General features: G+C 41.6%; 1 protein-coding gene across 1 annotated transcript in view; it reads right to left on the reverse strand.

The window, feature by feature from the left end:
* The window catches only part of T265_06457 (hypothetical protein), a gene marked incomplete at both ends in the record, with an annotated part of 73179 nt that overhangs the window by 16044 nt on the left and 33596 nt on the right, over positions 1-23539 (reverse strand). The window contains one exon of the mRNA XM_009171725.1: positions 15616-15809. Within this exon, the coding sequence (XP_009169989.1) occupies positions 15616-15809 (194 nt within the window). The remainder of the gene's footprint in view (positions 1-15615; positions 15810-23539) is intronic.

A 23539-nucleotide genomic window follows, 5' to 3' on the forward strand; every position in this document is an offset into this window, starting at 1 on the left:
GTCTCCCCTTAGTGAGTATATCAGTTTTGGGTCTGACTTCCTGCTCGGTATTAGGGATTTGTTTCCATTATGTAAGTGAGTAATCCTCGGCGAAGGTGTTTACTGTACTCTGGATTCTGCGTGGACGGGACAATGAAGTACAGAGTTCCAGAATACCACAATATAAATGACGACATTCAGGAACCTTTGTTGTTGTCGGAATATTCACATTGCTGCTTACTTCCAAACATTGTATGACAGTGCAGACGCAATGCACTGCTCATAAGGTTTCTGAAAATTCTTCGACAGTTCAAGATCGGTTTCTCCCTTATTTGGGATCGTCAAGTTTCCATCAAATTTTTGTTCCGTTTGAACCTAAATCGCACGAAAGATAGCGAAGTGCACTCAGTTGCAAACGAATTCGGTTTTGCTCGAGGCTCACCTGGAACCCGGATAAGTCTCTCGTTTATGATGTTATCAAGCCCTTTGAATGTGCTTCATCAGGCCGCCTCATGTTTCAGTTGGCGCGATATTCGAGATGTCGCGATACACGTAAAGACGTAACACACTACTCATAAGGTTGCTGACAGTGTTCGTCACCTCACTAATTGGATGGGAAAAATGAGTTGTGATAGCAAGGGCATTCCTCAGGAGATGATCAGTTTGTCTGTGATGCCATTTTGGTAAAACAGCCAAACTTACCTATGTGACAACTAACTGCAAACTTTTAGGTATTAGGTTCAAGTTTAAGGATTTATAATTACACAAACATAAGATTGTTAGAAATTGGCCCTCTCGCTCATACCTTCCCTCGAATTTTGGCTCCAGTAACCAGCTCGCTTCATCCTGCAAACCGAAAATGAAGAAGGTCAAGAGAAAAACCACAAATAGGCAGTAAGCCTAACAGAGAGGTGACGGACTGAGGTGAAGATATTTGTCCAATTCATTTGTACCCTCAGTACCTGTTGGTTAGAGACACTTGACAGTTTATTTTCTCATTTGATACCTTATGTAGCTATCACGTGTCCTCTGAACTATAGACGTCCAAGCAAGAATGGTAGGACCATAAATCCCCTAATCAAGTGACCACCTAAAGCTGGACTTCTTCCCATTGTGGACATCGATTAACTGAAGCGTACGTGAAGTAACAAATGTTAGTCAACTATCATTCACAAGATACTTCTGTTTTTGTGCAACACATGCAACACATGATTCTCTTATTCCTGGTAACTATTTCACAATTTTGCTCCCGAGAATCAGTGTGTTTAAAAATCCTGAAGCATGTAGGGGAAGCTAGCGTTGATAAAGATTCAGTAAGCATGATAACCAGATCTGTTAGGTCTCGTCCAAAGAGAATCAACTATTTGTCAATTTATTACCAGACGGTTTTGTACTTTTTGTCTTTGTTCGGAATGTGCCCTTGATTGTGGCCAAAACAACAGACAATAAGATTGATCACATGGTGCGTTTGTTCCGTTTGCACTTGGTATCATCAAACTAGCGTGACCATAGTTATCCAGGGGCCTTCGTTTTTGACAAAGTTGTACTTAGATGCTCTAACATAAGCATTGATATTAATTTTAGCGAGCATGTTTGGGTGAAAATCTGGTGGGTAATCGATTTTTGCATTCCAAATTGTCATTCCGTTGTGTTCTAGAAGCACGAAATTGTTAGTACGAGTCAAACTACATTGTTTTTTCCATCTTCTGTAACCTTAAGTGTAAAACACAACCACGCGTTTTGCACATACAACTATCAACCTACAAAAGAGATACTGAAGGATATCACTCCATTGGAACAACTTAGTACTCCTGACGATTCGAACGACTCTAACAGGAAACATGACTACCCTTACTAGCTGGAAAGTGTTTGCTCGTACTTCGTGGAGTACTTGGCACTACATCATATCAACTCCTGTACCGGGGTTAGGTTTTCTTTCAAACACGTCATTGTAAGAATGGTCGTACAATAAGAATACAATGCAATACAATACAATACAATACAATACAATATAATACAATACAATACAATACAATAAAATACAACACAATACAATACAACACAATACAATACAATAAAATACAACTCAATACAATACAACTGATTCTGGGTATACTATTAGTGTGTGTACTGTATAAGCTCAAAGGCCAGGAAGCACTGTATTCTTGTGTGTCATTTTTGTTAGGAATTCTCAGGGTTTGCAGTCCAAATACTGCCTCTAGCAGAGTTCCAACCGAAGAACGCAGCTTAGATACCCAAATGCTTAACGTCCCCAACGCAGGAGTATACCGGAGAAAGGCAGTAACTTTATCCATATACTTGCAGAGACTGTGACCTATGAGGTACAAAGTGTTGCCAAGTTTCAGAATATTCCGGGACCAACTGGGGTGCTGCAATGTGCGACGATATTCACGGAAAAAACGAAGGACCCAGACCATTCATCGGAAAACTGGAGCATTGAGCAGCTTTCTCTAGAAATCACAGTCAACCGAGCAATAGTGTAGGCTGGAAGTGTTCTGTCTCCCATTCTCTCTCACTCCGAAAATCACTGACGAAGGATACTATCTCATAAGGTTACTAGAGGAGGTTCGCTGAACTTCCGAAGGTTTTTGTCACATAAAATATTTCTCCCTTGCCAAGATTCCATTTCATGGAGTTTGTGATAATTTTATTAAACCGAAGCATTGATGGTTATTTTCCAAACACGAACTGTTTTACAAAAGCTAGAAGATGGCAAATTCAACCACTGTACATTGTGAGCGCACCGTAAAAAAACTGTTTTATGCTGCTTTCAGTTGTTTGTTCAGTCTTTTATGGCAGATTTCACACTATATATAGCGATCATAGACTGCTTACTTACTGGGTAGCGATTTTGATTTTTAAAGGTCGAAATTACTCACTGAGCCTTATTGCATGTGCAGCGTTGCTCTAATACACTACTATAACCACACACTCATGGCTCTTACAAGCCTACGGTCCTGGGTGATGACGTAACTCATTGCTACACTATATAAGAACACTTCTATTTCAGCAGCGGCCAAGAACACATCGCAACTGAGGCAGAGTGATTTGACGCTAGTCTCTTTTTAACACTAAATTGGGTGCATTGTGGCGAAATTAGGCCCAGGAATTTTACATCCGGATTCCCAAAAATTTATAACAGCTGAACGGTCCTTGAATCAAAAGGTCTTAGACAATAGACATCCTCCTTGTTTGAGGAATCTTAGAGTATGCTCACTCTTCGTCCTTTATCTTGAGGGGAAGAGAATCAAACCGCTTTTAGAAAAAGTACTGAGTTGTGGATTTAAATCAGTGTCAGATTTCTAGAAAATGAGAACAAATTTGTAATGGACAATCACCGACGAGGAACAGTTCTGTTCAATGCCCGGTATGTGATCCAGCAAACCTTAACTGAGGAATCTATGAATCTAATGGGTCGACCAGTGGGTACCAGCAAATACTGCTTTAAGGGGAAAAACCGGCCTATTCTAAGTATATTGTCTCCAAGCAGTAACTAACTTAGTATTGTAGTTAACTTCCCACAGAGTTAAGTTTCACACGATTGCTGGATACAAAAATGCGATACGACTCAGACAAGGTAACACGGTGTTTGCAAACATCCATAGTTATTATTCATTTTCTTTAGCAAACCCTGTTTCCTGTTTCTGCCCACCCGGAATAACCTGGTATTGATGAAAGACGTGGATTTCAAAGGAATTGTGTTCCCCATGTGTGACAAATTCAGACCACACATATATTTCTTTCGAAATTCAACTGAAAAGTAACTCGCACCGGAAACAAACAATTTCCATACATAAATACGTCCTAGAAAGTCGACGGTCGAAGCTGCTTAGAGCAATGCGCTGTCAACGTGTTACTTCGCAATTGATCACGCTTGTCAACTTGTGTAGACAAAACACAATAACAAAGTGTGATTCTCAGAGTGGTCAGATTTAATCAAGATGAAAACTGCATTCATCTGATAAGCAAAACTAGAATTTAAATCAGTGGTGTGATTAACTGACTGAGAAAATTAGTTCCCAACTGAAGTTCCCATTTGAAGCACTCAGAGAAAATTTCAACTGAGCGTTTCTCAAGTCTATGGCTTGAGTCACCATGGCACCGGTGAGCATTCCAAGTTCTAAAGTCAAGTGCAATTTTTGTGCACCAACTTGAGAGGAATATCGCGTGCAATTGTAGTACAAATGCTCTCAACAATGGATACTCACAATGCAGAACTTCACTCCTCGAAGTAAAGATAGGCCTTCTGATCCAAAACAAAGTTTATTCTATTTTCTATCGAGGTAAATGTCGGTAGCTCAGGTAGCGTAGATGGTCGTTGGTTTGTTCGCTGAGCTGGGCAATTTGACTGCAAACGTTTCATCACCAATCGAGGTGATATCATCGTGCCTTATTAGAGAGCGTAGTGGTGCGTGGCGGTGGGTTAGTGGTTTATTACATTAGGAAGCACTGGTCTAATAAAACCACTGGTTCAAAAATCCAGAGTTTGTGCATTCCTAAAGATGAACCTCTTCTCATTTTATCAAGGTCGTATTTTGGGAGGTAATAATAATAATAATAATAATAATAATAATACTCACAAGGTTGATGAAAAACGGCGGCAGACCACTATGTGAATAGTTTTCTTTATGAAAATTTACTGTGATATCTGAAATATCGTACATAAATTCATCTTTGTGTAACACATCCAGCTGAAGAAGATCCACCTAATTTTTCCGTGAAGATCAAATTGATATGCAAATGAGTGTATTTGTCCTTATGAGCGTCCAAATTCTAAAGTAAATCGTGGCTTTTCGGTTCTTCCTAATACTCCGTTTCAGGTAGATTTAGAAAACATCTGCTGCATTAACGTATGTATGGGTAGATTTTATTCCACGTCGGTCTTAGGATATGTGTTGCAATCGCACTTCGAGAACCTTCAGTGGTCCCCTTGAGGCCACATGCGGTAGGCTCCAGTCACCCCTAGCAAAAGCGTCAACCTTCCGTAGCAAACCAACTGTTGATCGTAATGATTCATTGTGTTGGACCCGCTGACGAAGTTGATGGTCAATACTTGAAATTTTTCTTGTAGTTTTCAGCATTATCTGTCCACTAGAAAGACAATAATGAACTGTGAAATATGATGGGTCAGGGAGCTTGGAGGCTGACAGACAACCAGAATTTCGGAGATCACTATGGAGAGCCTTACTAGCTGGAAGCACTGTTGGATTTGGGAAATCGTCAACAAAATGCATAATTTCACACATATTTAGACAACAGGAACAGGCTTTTTGTCACTGTCTTCTAGGCTGATGTTAGGTGGAATATTCCACGGAAATACTGAACTTTTCTCCTCGACAGTTACGGCAGTATCCCCAACGAGACCAGTTGCCTCAGCAGGTAAAGAGACAGCCTCGGTATGACAACAATCAAGCCAATGGACTCTCCTCAACGCCAAATAATATCCGGCACTATGAGATCTGCTAAACGCTCAAAAGTAAAGTGGTTTGGCAATATGAATCCACAGGTAGACCCACAGTTGGACTGTAGTCAGTTACTTAGCATACGAAAGACATAAAGTCTCAATAAGCACATTATAGACCGGTAAGTATGACGGAAAGAATATGCTTTCTGCACCACAGGGTCTGAAATGGCTTTATGCTATTGATTTAAGGGTATGTTTTAGACCAGGATGCACTTTTCTGGTAGACTTTTTCAGTAAGGAGAGTATTACCAGCCCATAATAAAAAGATAGTCACAGCTAGTGGTTACCCATGTTCTCCAGTTCACCATACCAAAACGTGAACGAAATCGAATCCAAGACACCTCTGTGTGTTTTGGCGCATAGTTATGGTTACTATTGGGGCCTCAAAGTAAAATTCACGTTTGAGAAAACTGATGGAGTATTTTCTAGCTGATGTGATCCTGAAACTGATACTTGGCCACAAACACTACCACAGGATCTTTGGCGGTTTTGATCGCAGGTCGTACAGTATTGCCTTGTGCTAAGTGATTCTTGGAATATCAGTGTTATATCTGAATTCGTCGAGATCAAAACTGAACCGGGGATAAATTTATCCTATTGGATAAAACAACAGACGGTAACCACTAACCTTTGACCCGGAAATTAGGAAGACTGGCTACGAAACATCAGAATCGATTCATTTGACTTAGTCGTCTAATCAGGCCAGAAACCCTGTTTAGAGTTCACAGTGAATTAAGTTCTAATGTTTCCTTTTCAAATTCCCCGTGGGTGGCACAGTTCCCTTGGTAGTTAAATAAAGTCACAGGGTTGGTTCACTTTAGTTGAACAGACTAATGGTTAAAACGAGCTCATGGTATGTCTGAAGGAAAACGTGCCTTCAGTGGATGCACTGAACTTTATCAGTACCCATTCTCATATTAATTTAAGACGTTTGAAACACTTACATGTTCCGGTCACTTGTATGGGCTCGTTTTGCTTTCAGTCATTATGCCATATTGATAATTTTAATCGTCCCTTCACTGGTACGAATAACCCGTACTTTTTCTGCCCCTACTTCTGTAACGTTAAACGGCAGACCTCTTTCACTATCCCTTGTTCACCACACGGGCGGTTATAATTGAGAACTCGAGCTATCTTCGATGCGAGAAATTTCTCAGAATTCCTCAGAATTAAAAACTGATTTTAAAAAACTGTGAGAGATGATTTTGTGTGGAGAAGAGCAAGGAATATTGGATAATTTAGGAAGTCGTGGCGGAAATACCGCGAATTTCCCCAGTTTTATAATTGCTACCAAAGGGATGACATGCTCCAGCTGACGGAGTTTACAGGTGCGAACGATTCTAGTTATCAGCTGTCGATTCAGTATCTAGTGGATTTTTGCGATATTGTTTAAATTAGCCTTGCGATTTTTCAGCGAATCGCTGTTCCGGATGTCGAGTTTACAAACGAAATAGCGACAACAACATGATGTGCGAAAAGTACCAAGACTGCAATCCTTAAAAAACCTGGTACCGTTTCTGTTCATTCTGCACATTTGCATACTTTTTCCGTACAGAAGTTGACAATTCAGAACTTTTATTTTACCTCTCTACAAGCGTCCTCAGTTCACTGTACACTTTGGTCATCCTTTACTTAGCCAAAACGTTCCGTCGTTCATTATAACGTGGAGAGATTTTTCAAACAACTGTAGTATAAATTGGCGATAGAACTACCCACGGGATCTGTCAAGATGATTACCAGATACTGTTTGGCTAATGTATCCGTCGCACGATGAACTCGTTTGCATCAATATGCTGAGATTATGGGGTAAACTTGTGTCTTCTCAGGCGGCTAATCCCTCAGCTTCAAAAAAGAATCGTCCGTAAAATGTATCGAATGTTTGTGTCTGTTGTGCAGCTCACAATTCAGTCCAAATTAATTAGTTTGTAACAAAAATCAAGGGATCAGCCCCTAGCTGAGTGTTAACTACCACTGAGTGATTTATTTTTGACAAACTAATGATAGGGTAGATGATTGATAGATCACCGGGCGCCATAGGTGGGTGGCGAAATTGGAAAAATCAAAGGAATTTACGGGGCTTCTGAATAATTTTTGGGATTTTGGAACGGTTGAAGCATAAAGTGTATCCAGGGTAGCTGGTGGAGTCTATCGCCCACGAGTGGTAGTTACACCTATCCAAACTGTTGTGTTGCAGGGTTTATAATACAGCTATAGTCTGGTGCAAGGCCCAATATCGATCCGCGGATCGAACGGTGAGTATCCGGATGAAATGTTTCGACCTGATATGTTCAGGAAACACTCGCCATGTACGCTTATCGTACATTTATACAACGGTGAAAAAATAATACTACTGTACGCTGCCTAAAAGGGAATACTTGGCAGTACTATTGAGAGTGAAAAGGAATGTTACAAAAGCAGATTAGAGTCAGAATGTAATCCAACGCTATTTCACAAGTTGGTTGGCTAAGCTAACCCAGAGGGCGTAAGTACTGTTCTAATGTACATCAGCATCTGTGATTACCTCTTGCTGACAAATTGACTTGGGGCTCGATCCAAATGGTCGTAAGAGAACGAGCTAGACCAAACTATGTCCTGTATGAGTTGTTTTTCCTTCAAAGGCTCTTGAAAAATCACGTGATCTTGTGAAAGTTTACACTGGAAGTCCTCCTGTGAGTCAGTTTTCTTCCATCTGTGGTATACAGTCGATTTAGCTAGTTTCCTGGTTTGTGGAGTCAACTCCGCAATCTAGAGGCGACCTAAAAAGGCAAACTAAGTCTGGGTTTCCATATTTTCGAGTCAAACACAATTGACGGCATGAGAAGATAGTGATTGTCCACCAGTCGGAGAGGAGTCACTGAGAATTTTTAGTCTGACCATCTTTTACCTGCCATGACCTTAATCTCTAGCATCTAGTTATTCGCTATATAGCGATACCGCGGGAAATTCTGGTGGTTTATTTTGTCCCCTTACTTGTCCTATCCAGTCCGCTATCACATATTCACTGATAAACGCGAAGAAAATATTAGGCATTATTTTGCATATGTGATTCAGGGTGGTCTTACAGAAGATAAGGGGGCTATGGAAGAAATGAGACAGTTCCCATATGAACAGGAGACGCTACAGGTGGGTAGGCCAACCAGATCTTTGCTTGTGATTCCGCTTCCAAAATGTGTTCAAATATTATCATTGGATAAATCCGAAGAACACAGTCGACAACAATATGGTCACAAATCATTCCTCTCTGGACTAGATGAAATTTATGAGCTGTATTTCCACTCTCATCAGATCAGACAAAGTCCCACCAACCTAGAAATATCACTTTCAACACTATCCAACCGGCCAAGAGATAGTAACTTGTGTGGTTTATCCCACTCGTTCTACTTGCAACTGCTTTCAGCAGTTGCAGAACTGCTGAGGGCTCTAAGCCAGCTGCAAACTGGGCAAGCGGTTGGATGGGATGGCTCATCCTCGGAACTGTTCAATCTGGAATCACCGGCACCGCAGAGTGCACTTGTTCAATTGCTATGCAAAAATTAAGAGACTAGTCGGTGTTGTTCAGGAGTGGAGCGTTCCTGAAGTGCATCACGGGTTTCTGAGCGGTCAGAGTGCGGTTGATTTAGTTTGTACCTCGAAACGAATAAAAGAGAAATGTTGTGAGAAAACTAAGCACCCTGTGGACCGTTTGTTGACTTCACCAAAGCTTCGGACTCACTAACGAAGACATCAATGTTAATAATCCTACAAAAGCTGACTTCGAAAGTCTAACAAGACTGTGATGTGGGGCCGGGTGTGGTCCTGCGGGAACATCTCGAATGACCCAATCGTTACTGTCATGGAAGAGGGCTGCGTTGTTGCTTCACCGTCTGCTCAGAGGTGTTCCAACACTACGAAGATGGCCCATCAATTCAGTGCCATTTTCAGGGTTGTCTGCTAAGTTGCGTCTCGTTGCTCGAATACTGTTATTTGAGCCTTCTATTTGCATATTGCTGTTTTCTGACGACTGTTTTATCTTCCATCTTAAGGCGGAAGTACTGACGACACTGGTCCGTTTTGGCTTAGATATGATCATCTCTAAAACGTTCGTTTTTTTGTTATCCTGCACACGGGATACAAAGGGAATCACCAAAAAATCTGCTATATGGTTTTGAGGCTGCATGTTGCACAGAAGTCCGCTACCTTAGCAGCACACCACCCACAGAACCAACACTAAACGAAGAAATAGACGCAAAAAATGTAACAGCAGCAAGGCGTTTGATCGCCAGTCGAAAATCCAATGCAGTTAGAAGGAGAATCAGCTTCGTTTGTCGGGCCACTTGAAAAACATGGGTCATAATCACATTCAAGAGCAACTTGTCTGCAATCGAAGACAATCGAAATTGCACCACTGGGGCAGTGTTCAGTAATTATTAAATATTAAATTTCACTCAAGGGGTATTCAGGACACCTATCCAATGGCGCGTAAAAAGATTTCGGATGTGAAGCGTTGTGGTGCTGGGAAACAACCGAACGTCTCAAAAGAGACTTAATCTCCTCAGTCAGCTGCAACACGTGAACGCACGTACCTCAGAAGGGTTGGTGGTCCACCAACATCCATCTGATAGACGTGACCATTCGCAATTAGGGGGAGTTTGCTGTATTATCTAATGAACATCCGACCGACGTTATCATTCTATGAAAATCAATGAATAGAGAGTTCTTGGAATTCGAACAAGTTGCCCGACGCTAACTTGACAGAGTGCCGTTGGTTATCGCTCGGTAAAACTTGTATGCTGCTGCCATGAGAGATGTGCAGTATTACGCTAAATCGTACACATATGACAAAATAATCCAGATTACTGCACAAAGTACTTCAAGAGATGCAGGGGAATCTGTTTTCCACGCAACAATCCACCGTATTAGGAACGACAGCGAAATAGTCTGATTTTTGTTTGCTTCTATGTATGTATGATTGGATGACAAAACGCGATTAAGCTCCTTCTTGTTGTGCTAAAGATTTGGTCGGGATTAAATCATGTGGTCAAAGTGAGTTGGGCACAAATGACGAAATGAACGGCAAACAACTATTTTATCCTCAGTGGAAGTGATTAGCGGGTTTCTTGTTCTGCTCTGAAGGACCTCGAACTCCTATCAGTATTAAAACTCTCAACCAGTTGAATAACGATCTAGTAGAGTGATTGACTTCGAGACCAACCCGGTATGCTGCAACAGTCAATGTATTCAGAGACCGTAAGTTGCAACAATATCATGTCGAAGGCATTCAAGGAAAATTCCAGTCAGTTCGATCCCGTTCCCATTTTTATTAATAAGAAATGCGCTGAAACCGCATTCGGGAACTAATCAAACGATGCTTGTTCCCTTGCACTGTTTTTCTATTTCGTCATATCACCTTTTCCGCTGCCTGACCAAAATATTCGATTGGTTCATATGACGCACAAAACGTGTCTTTAAATATTCAACTGTGACATTTTCCTAAATATTGTTGTGGCTTCCGAAAAACGTGGGTCATGACAAGGGCGAGTAACAGATGTGTATAGTAATGTGGGGCCGATGAATTTAGCAAATGCGAATTCCTCGTGATGCTTCGTAAGATTAGAAGGCGGAATTCTCCATGTGTGCCTACAACCGACAAAACGTAACATTCAGATTTGTTATTGTGTCATGTCTGCACAAATACAATATTTTAGAAATGCGGGAGGTGAGATTGAGGGATGTTCTCTACAGATGTCCGATGCTGTCACTGAAGAAGGTATGAATCCAAATGACAGCACACATTGGTCGGGAAAGTCTGGTCCTGATATAATACCGGCAGAACACTTACGAATGAGACTGGACACTATGCATCGGGTACCGTGTAAATCGCGGCCACATCATTGGCATACTGACTTACGATGACAAATCATATCGCTTCTGAAGTGGGACAAAACGAAGAAAGTCCTACATTTGGCCCTAAAAATAGCCGGCTTCAAAGGGCCGCTCAGGTTGGACCGCGTTATTTGCAATAAGTATTGGAGCGCATGAAAATACATGATATACTCTAGCACCAAGTGACCGATCTAGATGCTTTTTGTAGATTTTGTCTAAAATATGGAGAATTAATGTCACCCACGATGTGATACATCGCGTTCAACTGACGACCAGTATCTATTGTGTCACACGTTACCAAGACGAAAATGGGGTCTCTTTTGGCACGACGGATGGCGGTTTAGGTTTTATAGGGTTTGATGTTTCGCGGACGAAACCATCCAATAGGGCAATGATCGTTCAGCAGCAGTGTGTCCTCGTTTGCGCAGTGAGATTAAAGGAACCTGAATGAAGCTCATGCGGGTGAGCTTCAGATTCGATTTCAAAGAATATCTTTTCCGTACTGATACAATGGGATTTGAGAAGTTTACATCCATAGTTCCCGTCTCATGTCTGAGTCTACCTGGTACACAGAAGGCATAAATGTTTTTCTAGAATCCATTCTGACCACCCAGAATAGCTTACTTTTTTGCTTTGTCGCTGACCTACTGACTTACTGAATATGGATTAAACCAGTAAATCGTACTCCAGCGGTGAGAAGCATTTGAAAGGTCTTAAAAAGACTCAAACATAAACGGAGGTTGAGACAAAATGTTGTTTTAAGAAATTTTGAGTAGACTATGTGTAGTCTTTTCAGGTACAGCATCGAGACAGCATTCCAGATTGACAGGGCAGAGCGGAGCAGAGGAGTTTAAACCTGGAACGAAGTTGTCTAGGCGTAGCAGAGCATTTGTCGATATTGTGATGGCAGTTGGACGTGTGTCTTACTTTGAAGTTAGGACGTGACTCATCGGCCGATAAAAGACTGGTTAATTGTGCTCCTGTAGAGTGTACAACTGGAAGGTTTTTGGTTTCCTTTAGACTACTTTTATTAAACTATGCCCCGTACAGCTCAAAGAAGCACATATAGAGGTCTTCCAGCTGCGTGAACACGTCCACCAGGCTGAAAACTATGCGAAGACCAAAACCTTGTATGTGTCCGTAACTCTATGAATCATCGTGTTGTTGCTCTGTGTCCTAATGAGTCAACCAAGCAGAAGTCCGAGATGCGGGTTTTATATGTCACGACCAGGCGGATTTACTGCACGCTCAAAACCAGCTATTAATCTGTTATTTTTGACTGTTGTATTCACTCCAGTGCTTAAACCCGAAAAAATACTCGCCGACAAAGAACACAACAGCGTTATTGCAACCAGCGAGAGCATGAGTCACAACGACTTTGTGCTATTTAAAGGGCACTTTTTGAAATTGATCCAGGCTTTCTGATCGGCGTTTAACATGCGGCGACCCGAAAAAATACTCGCCGACAAAGAACACAACAGCGTTATTGCAACCAGCGAGAGCATGAGTCACAACGACTTTGTGCTATTTAAAGGGCACTTTTTGAAATTGATCCAGGCTTTCTGATCGGCGTTTAGTGGACATGCGGCGGTGGCTCACCAGATCACGTAACAATTACCGTACAACTTGCGACCTTAACCATCAAGATCGACTGTGCTTATGTGAAATGCCCGAACCTTTATCATACCCGGTCGTGCCTCTGTGGCGTGTCTGTACAACCATCGGCTTTTGCTGCAATGACTGAGTGATTGGCTGGCCTGGATGCTTTCCAGCTTCCCAACTGAGATTTTGGTCGAGTTTAAGGTTGACAGTAGGTTCCCGACATTCTGGGGTTATTTTCAAAAATCTGACGTTCTTGACGCAGTCGACTGACATCTTAGCGAGTATTTACTGATCGCACTGCAAGCTGAGACCATCACACAGACAAATAAGCCTCCATTTTACACAGCGATCGAATGAAAAATCAAACTGTGAGCAGGTGTGGAAATTGAAAAAAGGTTTCCTTGTGATTCTGCTTGCCTGTGCTTGGCTAACTATATCAGATTATTTTTCGCGTGTCGGGTGGAAAGATGAAGACGGAACGAAACGCCAGACATATTAGTTCATTTGCGTACCGGTAAAAGTAAAACCATTAAGGTTCAAAATGTTATCCTCTCATAATTCATTCAAAAATGCATGGTACAACCTTGTACATAACGCATACACCAACACAGGCTGACAGGAGAGTACAGTGGATTCGAAATTGCACCACCGTAAAGGCCTTTCATGTCAGATGTATGGAGTCCAAACCCTGGCACAATCAAGGATGTGCTCTGCTAGTGAGCTCTAATAAGAGCGAACTTCGAGCGCAGTGCTTCGCCCTTTGGTATCGACTCATCAGAACGACTGCGCTGGGAGGACGCCTTTTCAAACGATGATGATGTGGGTGTGCATTCCGCAACCGCGACCACTCACAGCAGAACGCTAACGCACTCGGCTGCATACGGATTTAGTTTTGACGGTAGACGCATCTGGAACCCAGCTGAATTCTCCGTCGGATATATGCTGTGGACTGCGATGCCATCACCTTAATGAAGGTTCATGATTCACCTGGTAAGGCTTACTGGTACTCCAGGGAGTTGCTGAGGACATGCGATACTGCGATATTGAAGGTCGGCAGAATTATGATGCCCTCCAGAACAACGGATTTTAAAACAGAATCAACAGTCTATTCCCAATGAAATTGAACTTGGGCTTATTTCTTTTGCAGTAAGCTCTGGTGAGATAAGGACACGCTGCCAACTTTGAACTGAATTCAAAGGTGCTCCTTATTGATTATTGATTAGGTATTGATCTGTTCACCGAGCTTGGTAATCAGATCAACAGCCAGCTGATATGCAACCAATAAACTCACCCGAGCTATCGGTATTTCGACATGTTACCAAAGGCGTTCATTTTCAACTGAATCAAGTGCTGCACGAAATTCAACATAAACTGTAGTTGTTTGCTAGAACTTGTCACGGTGTTGCAAAACAAGCCGTGGCTTGACTGACTGGTGAGTAGAACTCATTCCTGCAGGGAGGTCTCCTTGATTCAGCCAGATGTGGGATCCTGTCGCCTGTCTGGAGCAGCACAGTAGTGTGATCAACGAGTCACTAGCGATATCTATTAGGATAATGCCATGCTAGCCCTCACAAACCACAATGTAGCCTTTTTGGGTACCAGTGAAGGTAGCGTGGTATCACAATCCATCGAGAGAACTTCAGCTTCCCATATTAAGCAGGAAAGCTTCTGAAGAGGTTCGAGGATTGACAGAAACTGGATTGTGTCTATTGACTCCAGGATATTATCTTCAGCCAGGTACTCTTTTCCTTTAGCTACAGGCGTAGCAATTGGTGGTCTACGGGATGGAGGTAGTGGTGGCTATGTAGGGTGGCGGCTGGATGAAACATTGAGTGCCAGGCTGAAGTCTCTCCAGCTTTTACTCATGGTCAGTTATACATTAGCCTCCATGGTTTCAAAGATTGCTCTGCTGACTCTGTCGTTGACCTGGAGCGCAACAGATTGGTCGAAAAAGATGCGGACATGTGAAGCTGTCTACTTGACAGAAGTCCTTTCATACCAGTAATCCATGCTGTAACTTCCGGAATGAGAGGTTGGCGTGACTATGTAAGCCAAGGAAATTAGATGGATTGAGCGTGCGTGTTTGGACTAGGGATGAGTGGTCCTCTAAGAGATTCAGACGCTTAGCAATTTTCTATATTACATTATCAAATGACCCTGAGCGTCTCGAATATTACTTCGCTCACTTTGCTAGGATTCTTCAGTAGAGATTGGCGGAAATTACATCCTGGCGGTAAGCTGGCCGAGGATTGCATCCTAAGGTTGAGCGAGTTTTTTGAAATCTGCAAAATGAACCACGTTGATCTGTTGTGCGATCACAATTTGTGTGTCTAAACAGAAATTCCTTCTGACTTCTATTCCACGGTAGGACAGGTTATGTCTAAACAGAGATGCTGCCGGACCACCACAAGGTTTTTGAGGAGTGTATGCCCGTAACTGTTGTACCAGGTGAATGGGGGTCCGATCGAGCGTTAAAAACATATATTGAATATAACTGGTCAACTGAAGGTCAATCAACCACCAGTTGTGATGCGGTGTGCTAGGCCTAAAGTCTAGGGTTGCGATGTGTGGATTCTTCTGAAGCCCTGGTGCCAGTTGTCTAGTCATCAGCGCTCTTCAGGTTATTACGTTTAGGGGTGCGACTGATCAATGTTCGTAGCTCAACACAAAAATCGTCTTTGACATACCGGTCCGATTAAATACAGAGCTTCTGCAAGGGGGCTGTCAGAATTCTGAAATAGAGACTGCAAGGTGTCATGTATGCGCTCGTTGAGGGCAATAGCCAAATCCAACAAACCCAAGCCATCATTTAGTCTCATGGGATACAGCCAGTACCTTGTACGCTGTGTGTTTTGTTGTTTTGAGAGATTCAGCTGAAACTCTGTTGAAAGTCAAGTTGATATGCAAATGTATTTCTCGTTGTTTTGAGAGATTCAGCTGAAACTCTCGTGAAAACCAAGTTGATATGCAAATGCGTGTATTTCTCGCAATAAGTTTAGTTGTCGATTTCACCCCGGATACTACCGAGTGGAGTCATGTTATAAACAAGGCTCCACTCTATATTGCTGTTTCCACTGTCATATAAAGGTACACTGTCAAGTGAAGATTACCACCGTCCAAAATATTTATTTCAGCAAGCGAAATAATCTACTGAAGACGGACAATTGGGACGCTCACATTTTGCCGTCCTACTTTACGCGCTTCTAAGAACGGCACAAGAGATATTAGTGTTTTTAGGTCTGTATGAATTTTCCCGCGTCACGTTATCAAGTTGCAGGGAGTTAACCTTGTTGTAAACAACCAACATGATGGGTAGTTTGCAACTGAATAGGTATTCTGTTGGAATTTTTTTCCTTTCTACTGCAACACCAAATATATAGGAAAGAACGAAAATGACTGAAATTATTCTGGGTTTCAGTGAGTCAATGAAAGGACCATTCCATTTTGGCTCACTTCGGTAGGAAATTACGCTCGAAGCCTAGTGCATTTGGTGAGACAAAGTTATCTGAATGAATGTCGCTGTTACCCGTATATCCCTGCAACAATCACGACGTTTCACAAGTTTACATCCGTCTGGCTACTGAGCTGCTTATTGTTTCCTTCTTCTTAACCATTTCATCCCTATATTATGTGTTCCTAGAAATGGCTTCCATTTCGAATAATATCCATCCTCACTATGAGCACAAACTAGTCCACAATCCTTCCGTATTTGTCTGATTGCAACAAGTTAACAGTTTGTTAATCTCTCCGTGCGTTGAGAAGACAATAAGACGCAACATACATATTGAATGTACAGGTGCGTAAGGACTATCCTGTCCTTACCGTTCGAGCGAACGTTACAACTTGGTTAAAATCACTTTGATTCTTATGCAACCCCCCTTGGTGACAAATAGTAGTTCGTGTCTGGACAGTTAACAACTTGAAAAGAATGGAAAAGCTTCTACTACTGCAAGATTGAATGTCTCCGAACATCACAGATTCCGATCCAACAAACGATGGAATGCAATGACAAAATATCAAAAGTTTTCGTTAGTTTTTGAATTGATGCTAGAAGCAGGTACAACTGCATACCTTCGCTGGTATGGTTTCTACGTTTATTGCATGCACCGCAAACTGAGACTCTAAAATTCATGCAGGACGGGTAAGCCTTGCCGATCCTAGGCGTAAGAGCGTGTGGCAGATTCAACCGGTTTGCTTCGACTGGTTGTTCCATGAGTATGTTTCTCAAGGAAATAAAGATGTGCATCCCGCAAGATGCTTAATCCTGTTACTATTAGATGCGGAAAGTTCTGTGATATCGCCATGCAGTCAGGTCTCATCAACGCACTTTTGCCTAATAAATTCTGTATGACCCAGCAGTTGATCTGGAGTGGGTTCAGTAGCTTCCCTTTTTGGTGTCATGAAATTTAATATTATTATTAGAATACCCCGTTCTGAAGCTCATGATGCAAGGTTCCCAGTGTGACTCGATTAAACAAGGTAAAAATAAACATTTTGGGCCAATAGTTTATTTCCATATTGATAACTTCTAACCGCAAATGAATTTCTTGATCGCTTGACCTTCATTTCTGTAAAACGTTCTCGGAAAGCAGCTAACAGTGCGCGTTGGTAACTTGGTAGCTGAGCGAGGCAGACTTGCGACGCCCGATTTGTCAAATTGAACAGATCTAGAGACTTTTCATAAAACAAGCAAATAATACTGAAACTGAATTTTGTAACAATTTCGCCGACTAAAACCTGCTTTGCATCTCAAAGGCCAACTGTTAGTATTTCGAATTCATTTTTCCGGATACCCCTTTACAGCTTTTCTGCGACCAAACTATCGTTTAGAGTTGGCCGGAGTTGTTCTTTTTTGGCTAGCGACTTAAAATGACAAAACTCAACTTTTCAGTAGACTGTACAATCTCTTTTCTTAACCGCTCACTTAAATCGAAAGTATCTTCTTACGTGAAAGTGAACATCACGCAAGCTGACGGACAGTTCTCTGTTGATGCGATAACATCGATTTTTTCACCCTACAAAAACGCATGGGACTACTGATCAATTGAACGGATCCACTCCTTCTCACCACTTCTGCTTCTTTCCCTCTTTCAAGATTGCCTGCCCGAACTAATCGCGACCACGGATGTGTCTCATTTTGAAAAATACACTATGGCACTATAATTGACTTTCTGCTGGAAACGAGACATTTTGGAAACTCATCGCCGTCTGGTGTGGTTGACTGACAGTTTGAAAGCAACGACTACCAAACAGATCGTAAAATTAACATATGTCACCTGGGTAGGAGTAGCATTTCACATAGTTTTGGCAGTTGTTTTGGAGTTAAAAACACCGCGCTTGAAAATATATGCATCATGAAACTTCCATAGCAATAGCAATATCGCCATCGCAGAGTAGCAAACGTTGAAACCTAGAGAAAACCGTTCTAATCTTTGACTTTTTGCTCTTTTGGATGTAAATTACGCTTTACTTATGGCACAGAATCCATGAAGCAGGAGTTAGGACTCGAAAAATTTCCACTTCTACTTGCTCCTTGGAAAGTATCAATGTACCGATACAACTAAACTCAGCTAAGGCCTACCTCATATTCCAAACATGCCGGTCGCTAAATTTGCCCGTCCGACTTTGTAAAGTGTGATGTGGGAATTTGAAAACAACCATCATTAACGAAATGTTTTTTTTCACTCCGGCTACAATTTGGTCAGAAAGATAGCCAAAATGATTTTGTAAGAATGAGATTACTCAGGAAAGTTTTGCTTTCAATGACATCATCATTCGTTTGCGCATGTTTTAGTCAGACAGTCTCCTATGAGGCCAGTGCTTGGTGGTAGAGGTGAAAATCACAGTAGATATAATCCTTTCTAGCAAGATATACTCATTTCTAAGAGTGTATGTTTCGCACATTTCGTGCAATTCGGTTTCTAGTTGAGTATAAGGTTGACGGAAGCTCGGGAATTGCACCTACCTGATGAGCCCCAAGAAAAGCGAAACAATCATGGACTGTTGTAAGAATGAGATTACTCAGGAAAGTTTTGCTTTCAATGACATCATCATTCGTTTGCGCATGTTTTAGTCAGACAGTCTCCTATGAGGCCAGTGCTTGGTGGTAGAGGTGAAAATCACAGTAGATATAATCCTTTCTAGCAAGATATACTCATTTCTAAGAGTGTATATTTCGCACATTTCGTGCAATTCGGTTTCGAGTTGAGTATAAGGTTGACGGAAGCTCGGGAATTGCACCTACCTGATGAGCCCCAAGAAAAGCGAAACCGGTCATGGACTGCCGAAGTATTTTCAGCAACCTTATGAGTAGTGTATTATGTATGATCCTTGCTAGTTCTTTATTAATACATTATCTGCTAACAGTGGAAAAACTCCCGGTGGAAACATTTTAAAGTAAAGCAGCTTAACTCAATGTGTTAATATGAGTATATTGTTCAACCAAATTTTCAGGTTATTGATGGTTGACGTTAAATAGATTCAAGCTTCCAGTTGTTTCCCTGGGCAGTTTTAGAGATAAGAGATATGAACGAAGCGTTTCCGCTTTTGGGGATTTTCATGTTCTCTTAGGTGAGAGCATAGGCAATTCATCCCAAAATTTCCGTAATATAAATTTTAGGTGCACCTCATCTCAAATAACTATCATACAACATACAAACGCTCAATTTTTCTCACCCAGAATTGACTGCATCAATTATCTCCCCTTCGTAATCTCATCCGAACATCATTCCACATACTTCAGATAATTCTGTCACGCTTTGTAATTCGACATAATTTGAAAGGATTGGGTATGCTTCCGCTAGCCTCATTTCGAGAATGACCAAGGTTGTCTCAATGTTACTTGTAACATATCAAACATCTACTTTGAATGTGATATTTTGCAATATCGATTGAGACTGATGTACGGAGAAACTGTTTTGATAAATATGAATTAAGTGCTGTAGACACTCAAACACATTGTTTTCTACGCCTTTGAGGCGACTCATCAGCTGGGCATAGAAAGATCGCTCAGGTTGCAGCTAGCTGAACAGTTCCGAGATGCTGACTTGAAGACAAACCGAAGTATTAGTCTACAAACAAATTTCCGCACGTTTTGTTACGGCTATGCCAGATTGAGTGCAATCATGGGATCAACCCTGCATTGATTGGGATGACCGGGAAACTGGAAAGCAGGAACAGCAAGTGTGGAACCAGAACACATGTGAGGGATGATCGATGATTTGTACGCTGAGCTGAACCGTTTGATTGCGAACGTTGTTAGAGAGCGTAGCGATGGGTTCAATGACGCAGCCCATCAGTGTAGTGTCGGTTCATCCAGGTGTTCGAAACCGAGGGCTAAAACCTGGTTCCGTTTTCACTGCAAAACAAAGTGGAGTCCACTGAGGTGTAAACAAACTACAAATCAGTTGAGGCTACTAAAAATTATCTAAGAGTTGGGGAACTACATTTACTACACACTTACTTAATGAGGGTGTATCAGAAGTCAGTATAACTCGGCTTATGCGAAGATTTCTGAGTACCGCCTCGTCAATAATAAGTCACTGGTCTCCTGCTTTTCTCCTGTGGGAATTTCTTCGCAGCTCTTTTTGCTTTCACTGAAACTCGTGGCTTCAGTGTAGCTATCTTCGTTGCTGGATATGTTTCTGATGCATGTGAGATAATTGTTACGTCTGTTGATAATTTTCGCTGAAGGATCTTTTCCAAAATGTGCTCTCTCTGAACAGCCTTCAATGACTCATAGCCTAGTTGGAAGAGACAACTGTTTATCATTTAATGGTTTTACACAAACGGTTTCAGATCTATTTACTTGGGGTGAAACGAGTGCCTTACCAGTTACGCTGACGCACGGCCACGGAAAACAGGACGATTAATCACTTTAATCACACTTTAATCACAATTAATCACTTTTATATACAGACCACCTACGGACATAAGCCGGCCATTTTCATTTGCCTTTGATGCTACTATGTACATATTTGTGCTCGCTTATCTAAAACACGTGTGAGAGGTAAAATCATATCAAAAAATAAAAGAACTTTGCATAGAACTTTTGTAAGTTATGACATCCTACCAATAGTGAAAATGGTCTTTATTCATAGAACCATCCTGAATTTATAGATGCTCTTTGTTTGCTGAATCATCTTGCAGAATAATGACAGACCCAGCACTTCCACAAAATTGTTTTTAATTTGTCAGCGCCTAATTCAAGGTAATCTTCATATTTTCCGTTGCTATTTTCTAGCTGGGTAGTTTTAGCAGGAGATGCGAGGATGCGTTAAATCATCATTCCTAAGGTTCGCAACACGAGCCACTGGTTAGTATTAGTTTGGGTAATCCCATAACTTACATCAGAGTCAGTCGGTTTCGAACGGTCTTCTCCGTATCCTGACTTCATCATGCTGTTTGATTCACGTTAGAACGAACCGACTAGACTGAAGTTTCACCCTTTTGGATTTGGATGTGCACCAGTCATTTTGAATAACAGTGTAATATGAATTCCATTCATCCGACATGCGAGCGTCGGGTAAAGCATGCTGGATTTGAGCGCGAGAGTGTTTTCTCCATGCACCAACTTGCACTGACACGGTGAAGGCAGTGCGTGTCATTTGAATATCACGTTAATGCAGCTGGATCCTTAGAGCGTTGAGGGAATGAATGACTCTCCAGCTGTGGTAGGAGTGAAACTCACGTTCCTTGCTTTCCGGTTTAATGTGGCCTAAGCAGAAACAATCACGCCCGCTTATGAGTAGCACCGTCCAAGTCAGAGAAGCTTGAAAAAAAATAGGATGTATTTTTCGCTCCTAAGCGAAAAGTAATGCCAAGTTTTTACTGATATAGGTGAAGTAGCTCGAAGAGCTTAGCAGGCTGGATGCCAAAAAAGATATCAATATGTCTGTCTCAAGTAAACACGTTGGACTGAATAAGAACTTGTGGTTTTGTAAAACGGTCTTTTTTTAGTTTTATTGCTTGTTGCGCACCTAATTTGTGTCCGTTTGGCTTTAGTTGTCTTTTGGGTAGAATTTAGAATGTGGGCATTTCTACGTTGTGTGTTCCTCTTCGCACGACTGATCTCTACAAATGGTTGTTCAAATGAAAGTGCAAACCAAATCTGTAACCTTGAGACTGATGCGTTTTGATAAGGAGGCATCGACAGAATACAAGAGATATACTAAATTCTCTTCTGTAAAACAAAAGTGGATAAATTCTCTGTCCTGACGCTTTCGCTGTCCAAAAAAGAGATGCCGGTAGACCAAACTGCATTACGTTTAGCATTACTGCTAAACGTTTGGTAATTACTAAGTGGGCCAAATACTTTCAGTTGGTCGGCTGCTAAGTAAGACATATCAGCATGCTGATCAGTTTTGCTTAATGGCAGTTTGCCTAGTGCCTGATACTGAGTACTCAATAAAAAATGTACTTGGTGGCATCAGGTGCATCAATGCAGTGCAGTCATTTTTCCTTGACATATAATGACTCGAACGTTACACACACACCAACAACCCTCATTACTCTCAAACAGAAGTGAGCATGGAGCCAGGCAACAGAAGTGTTTCGACTAAACACTTGAGTGCACGCAGAGTTCCAGCAAAGGTATAGTGGTTGCAATTAGGGCTCAAGTGTTGCAGGGTTTGAAACCTCTTCAAAGTTCATTTCATGCATATTTGGTTTTGCTCTTATCAGACATTCTCCGTTAAATGAAAGTAAGGTGTTTTACGAATATGGCACATGTTGAAGTAGGTTGAAAGCAAGAGACGCTCCCTGGAAAGATTGCTAACAGCCATTATCAAACTCCGTTTTTTTTAACCAAAACTGATCTGCAGCATGTAAACTTCAGAATGCCAAAATAATTTCGAAAAGTGAATGTCCCAATCAGTGTGATTCCAAAGTGTTTCTGTTTCCAAACTGTACCGGTCAAATGGATTAGTGAGCGTTTTGTATGATGCAGTTTTGAGCCGCAGTATGGGATAGTACACGTGCACAAATGTGATCAGTAAAGTTAAACTCTGCGTTTATTTCCTAAGTTGCGGTAACCACTACCTTGTTGAAAATATAATCTCCATGTGTATGATAAGCACGTTGTGGCTGGGAATGTATACTGGACCAAAATGGCTCACTTTGATGACAAAATATTCCCCCAAAAACAACACTCAAAAAAGAGGAACACCAGAAGATGGAGTGAAATTTACTGGAATGAACGGAAAACTAATTTTTGACGTTTTCCGATCGCCCTCAAAATGAAGTTCTAGTTTGGGAGGAAACCTGCCTTTAAGGGCAGGAGGGTCCGACTTCAAGAGCATGAGGTAGTGAGAACAAAACAGGCGTGACGGTGCAACCACATGGGTCGATCTGCATTAATTCACTTTGGCAAAATATTACTCGGGCATTTGCAATGAATTAATAATGTTCACCAGGTGACAGGACGGAACCAGAAAATCGACCCTAGCTACGTCAAGTGATGACATGTGGAGTTTACCAAGAAGAATGGATCATTTGGCTGCTGCATCGATATCTTTCTGATTTGCACTCATAATAGTGATGGCTGTGAATCTGTCAGTAAGTAGTATGTACTCTCGGCAGGCAAACTGGAGACGGGAGGTTTGTGTGTCTTAT

Source organism: Opisthorchis viverrini (assembly GCF_000715545.1).
Source record: "Opisthorchis viverrini unplaced genomic scaffold opera_v5_137, whole genome shotgun sequence".
In the NCBI taxonomy this organism is placed as follows: Eukaryota; Metazoa; Platyhelminthes; class Trematoda; order Opisthorchiida; family Opisthorchiidae; genus Opisthorchis; species Opisthorchis viverrini.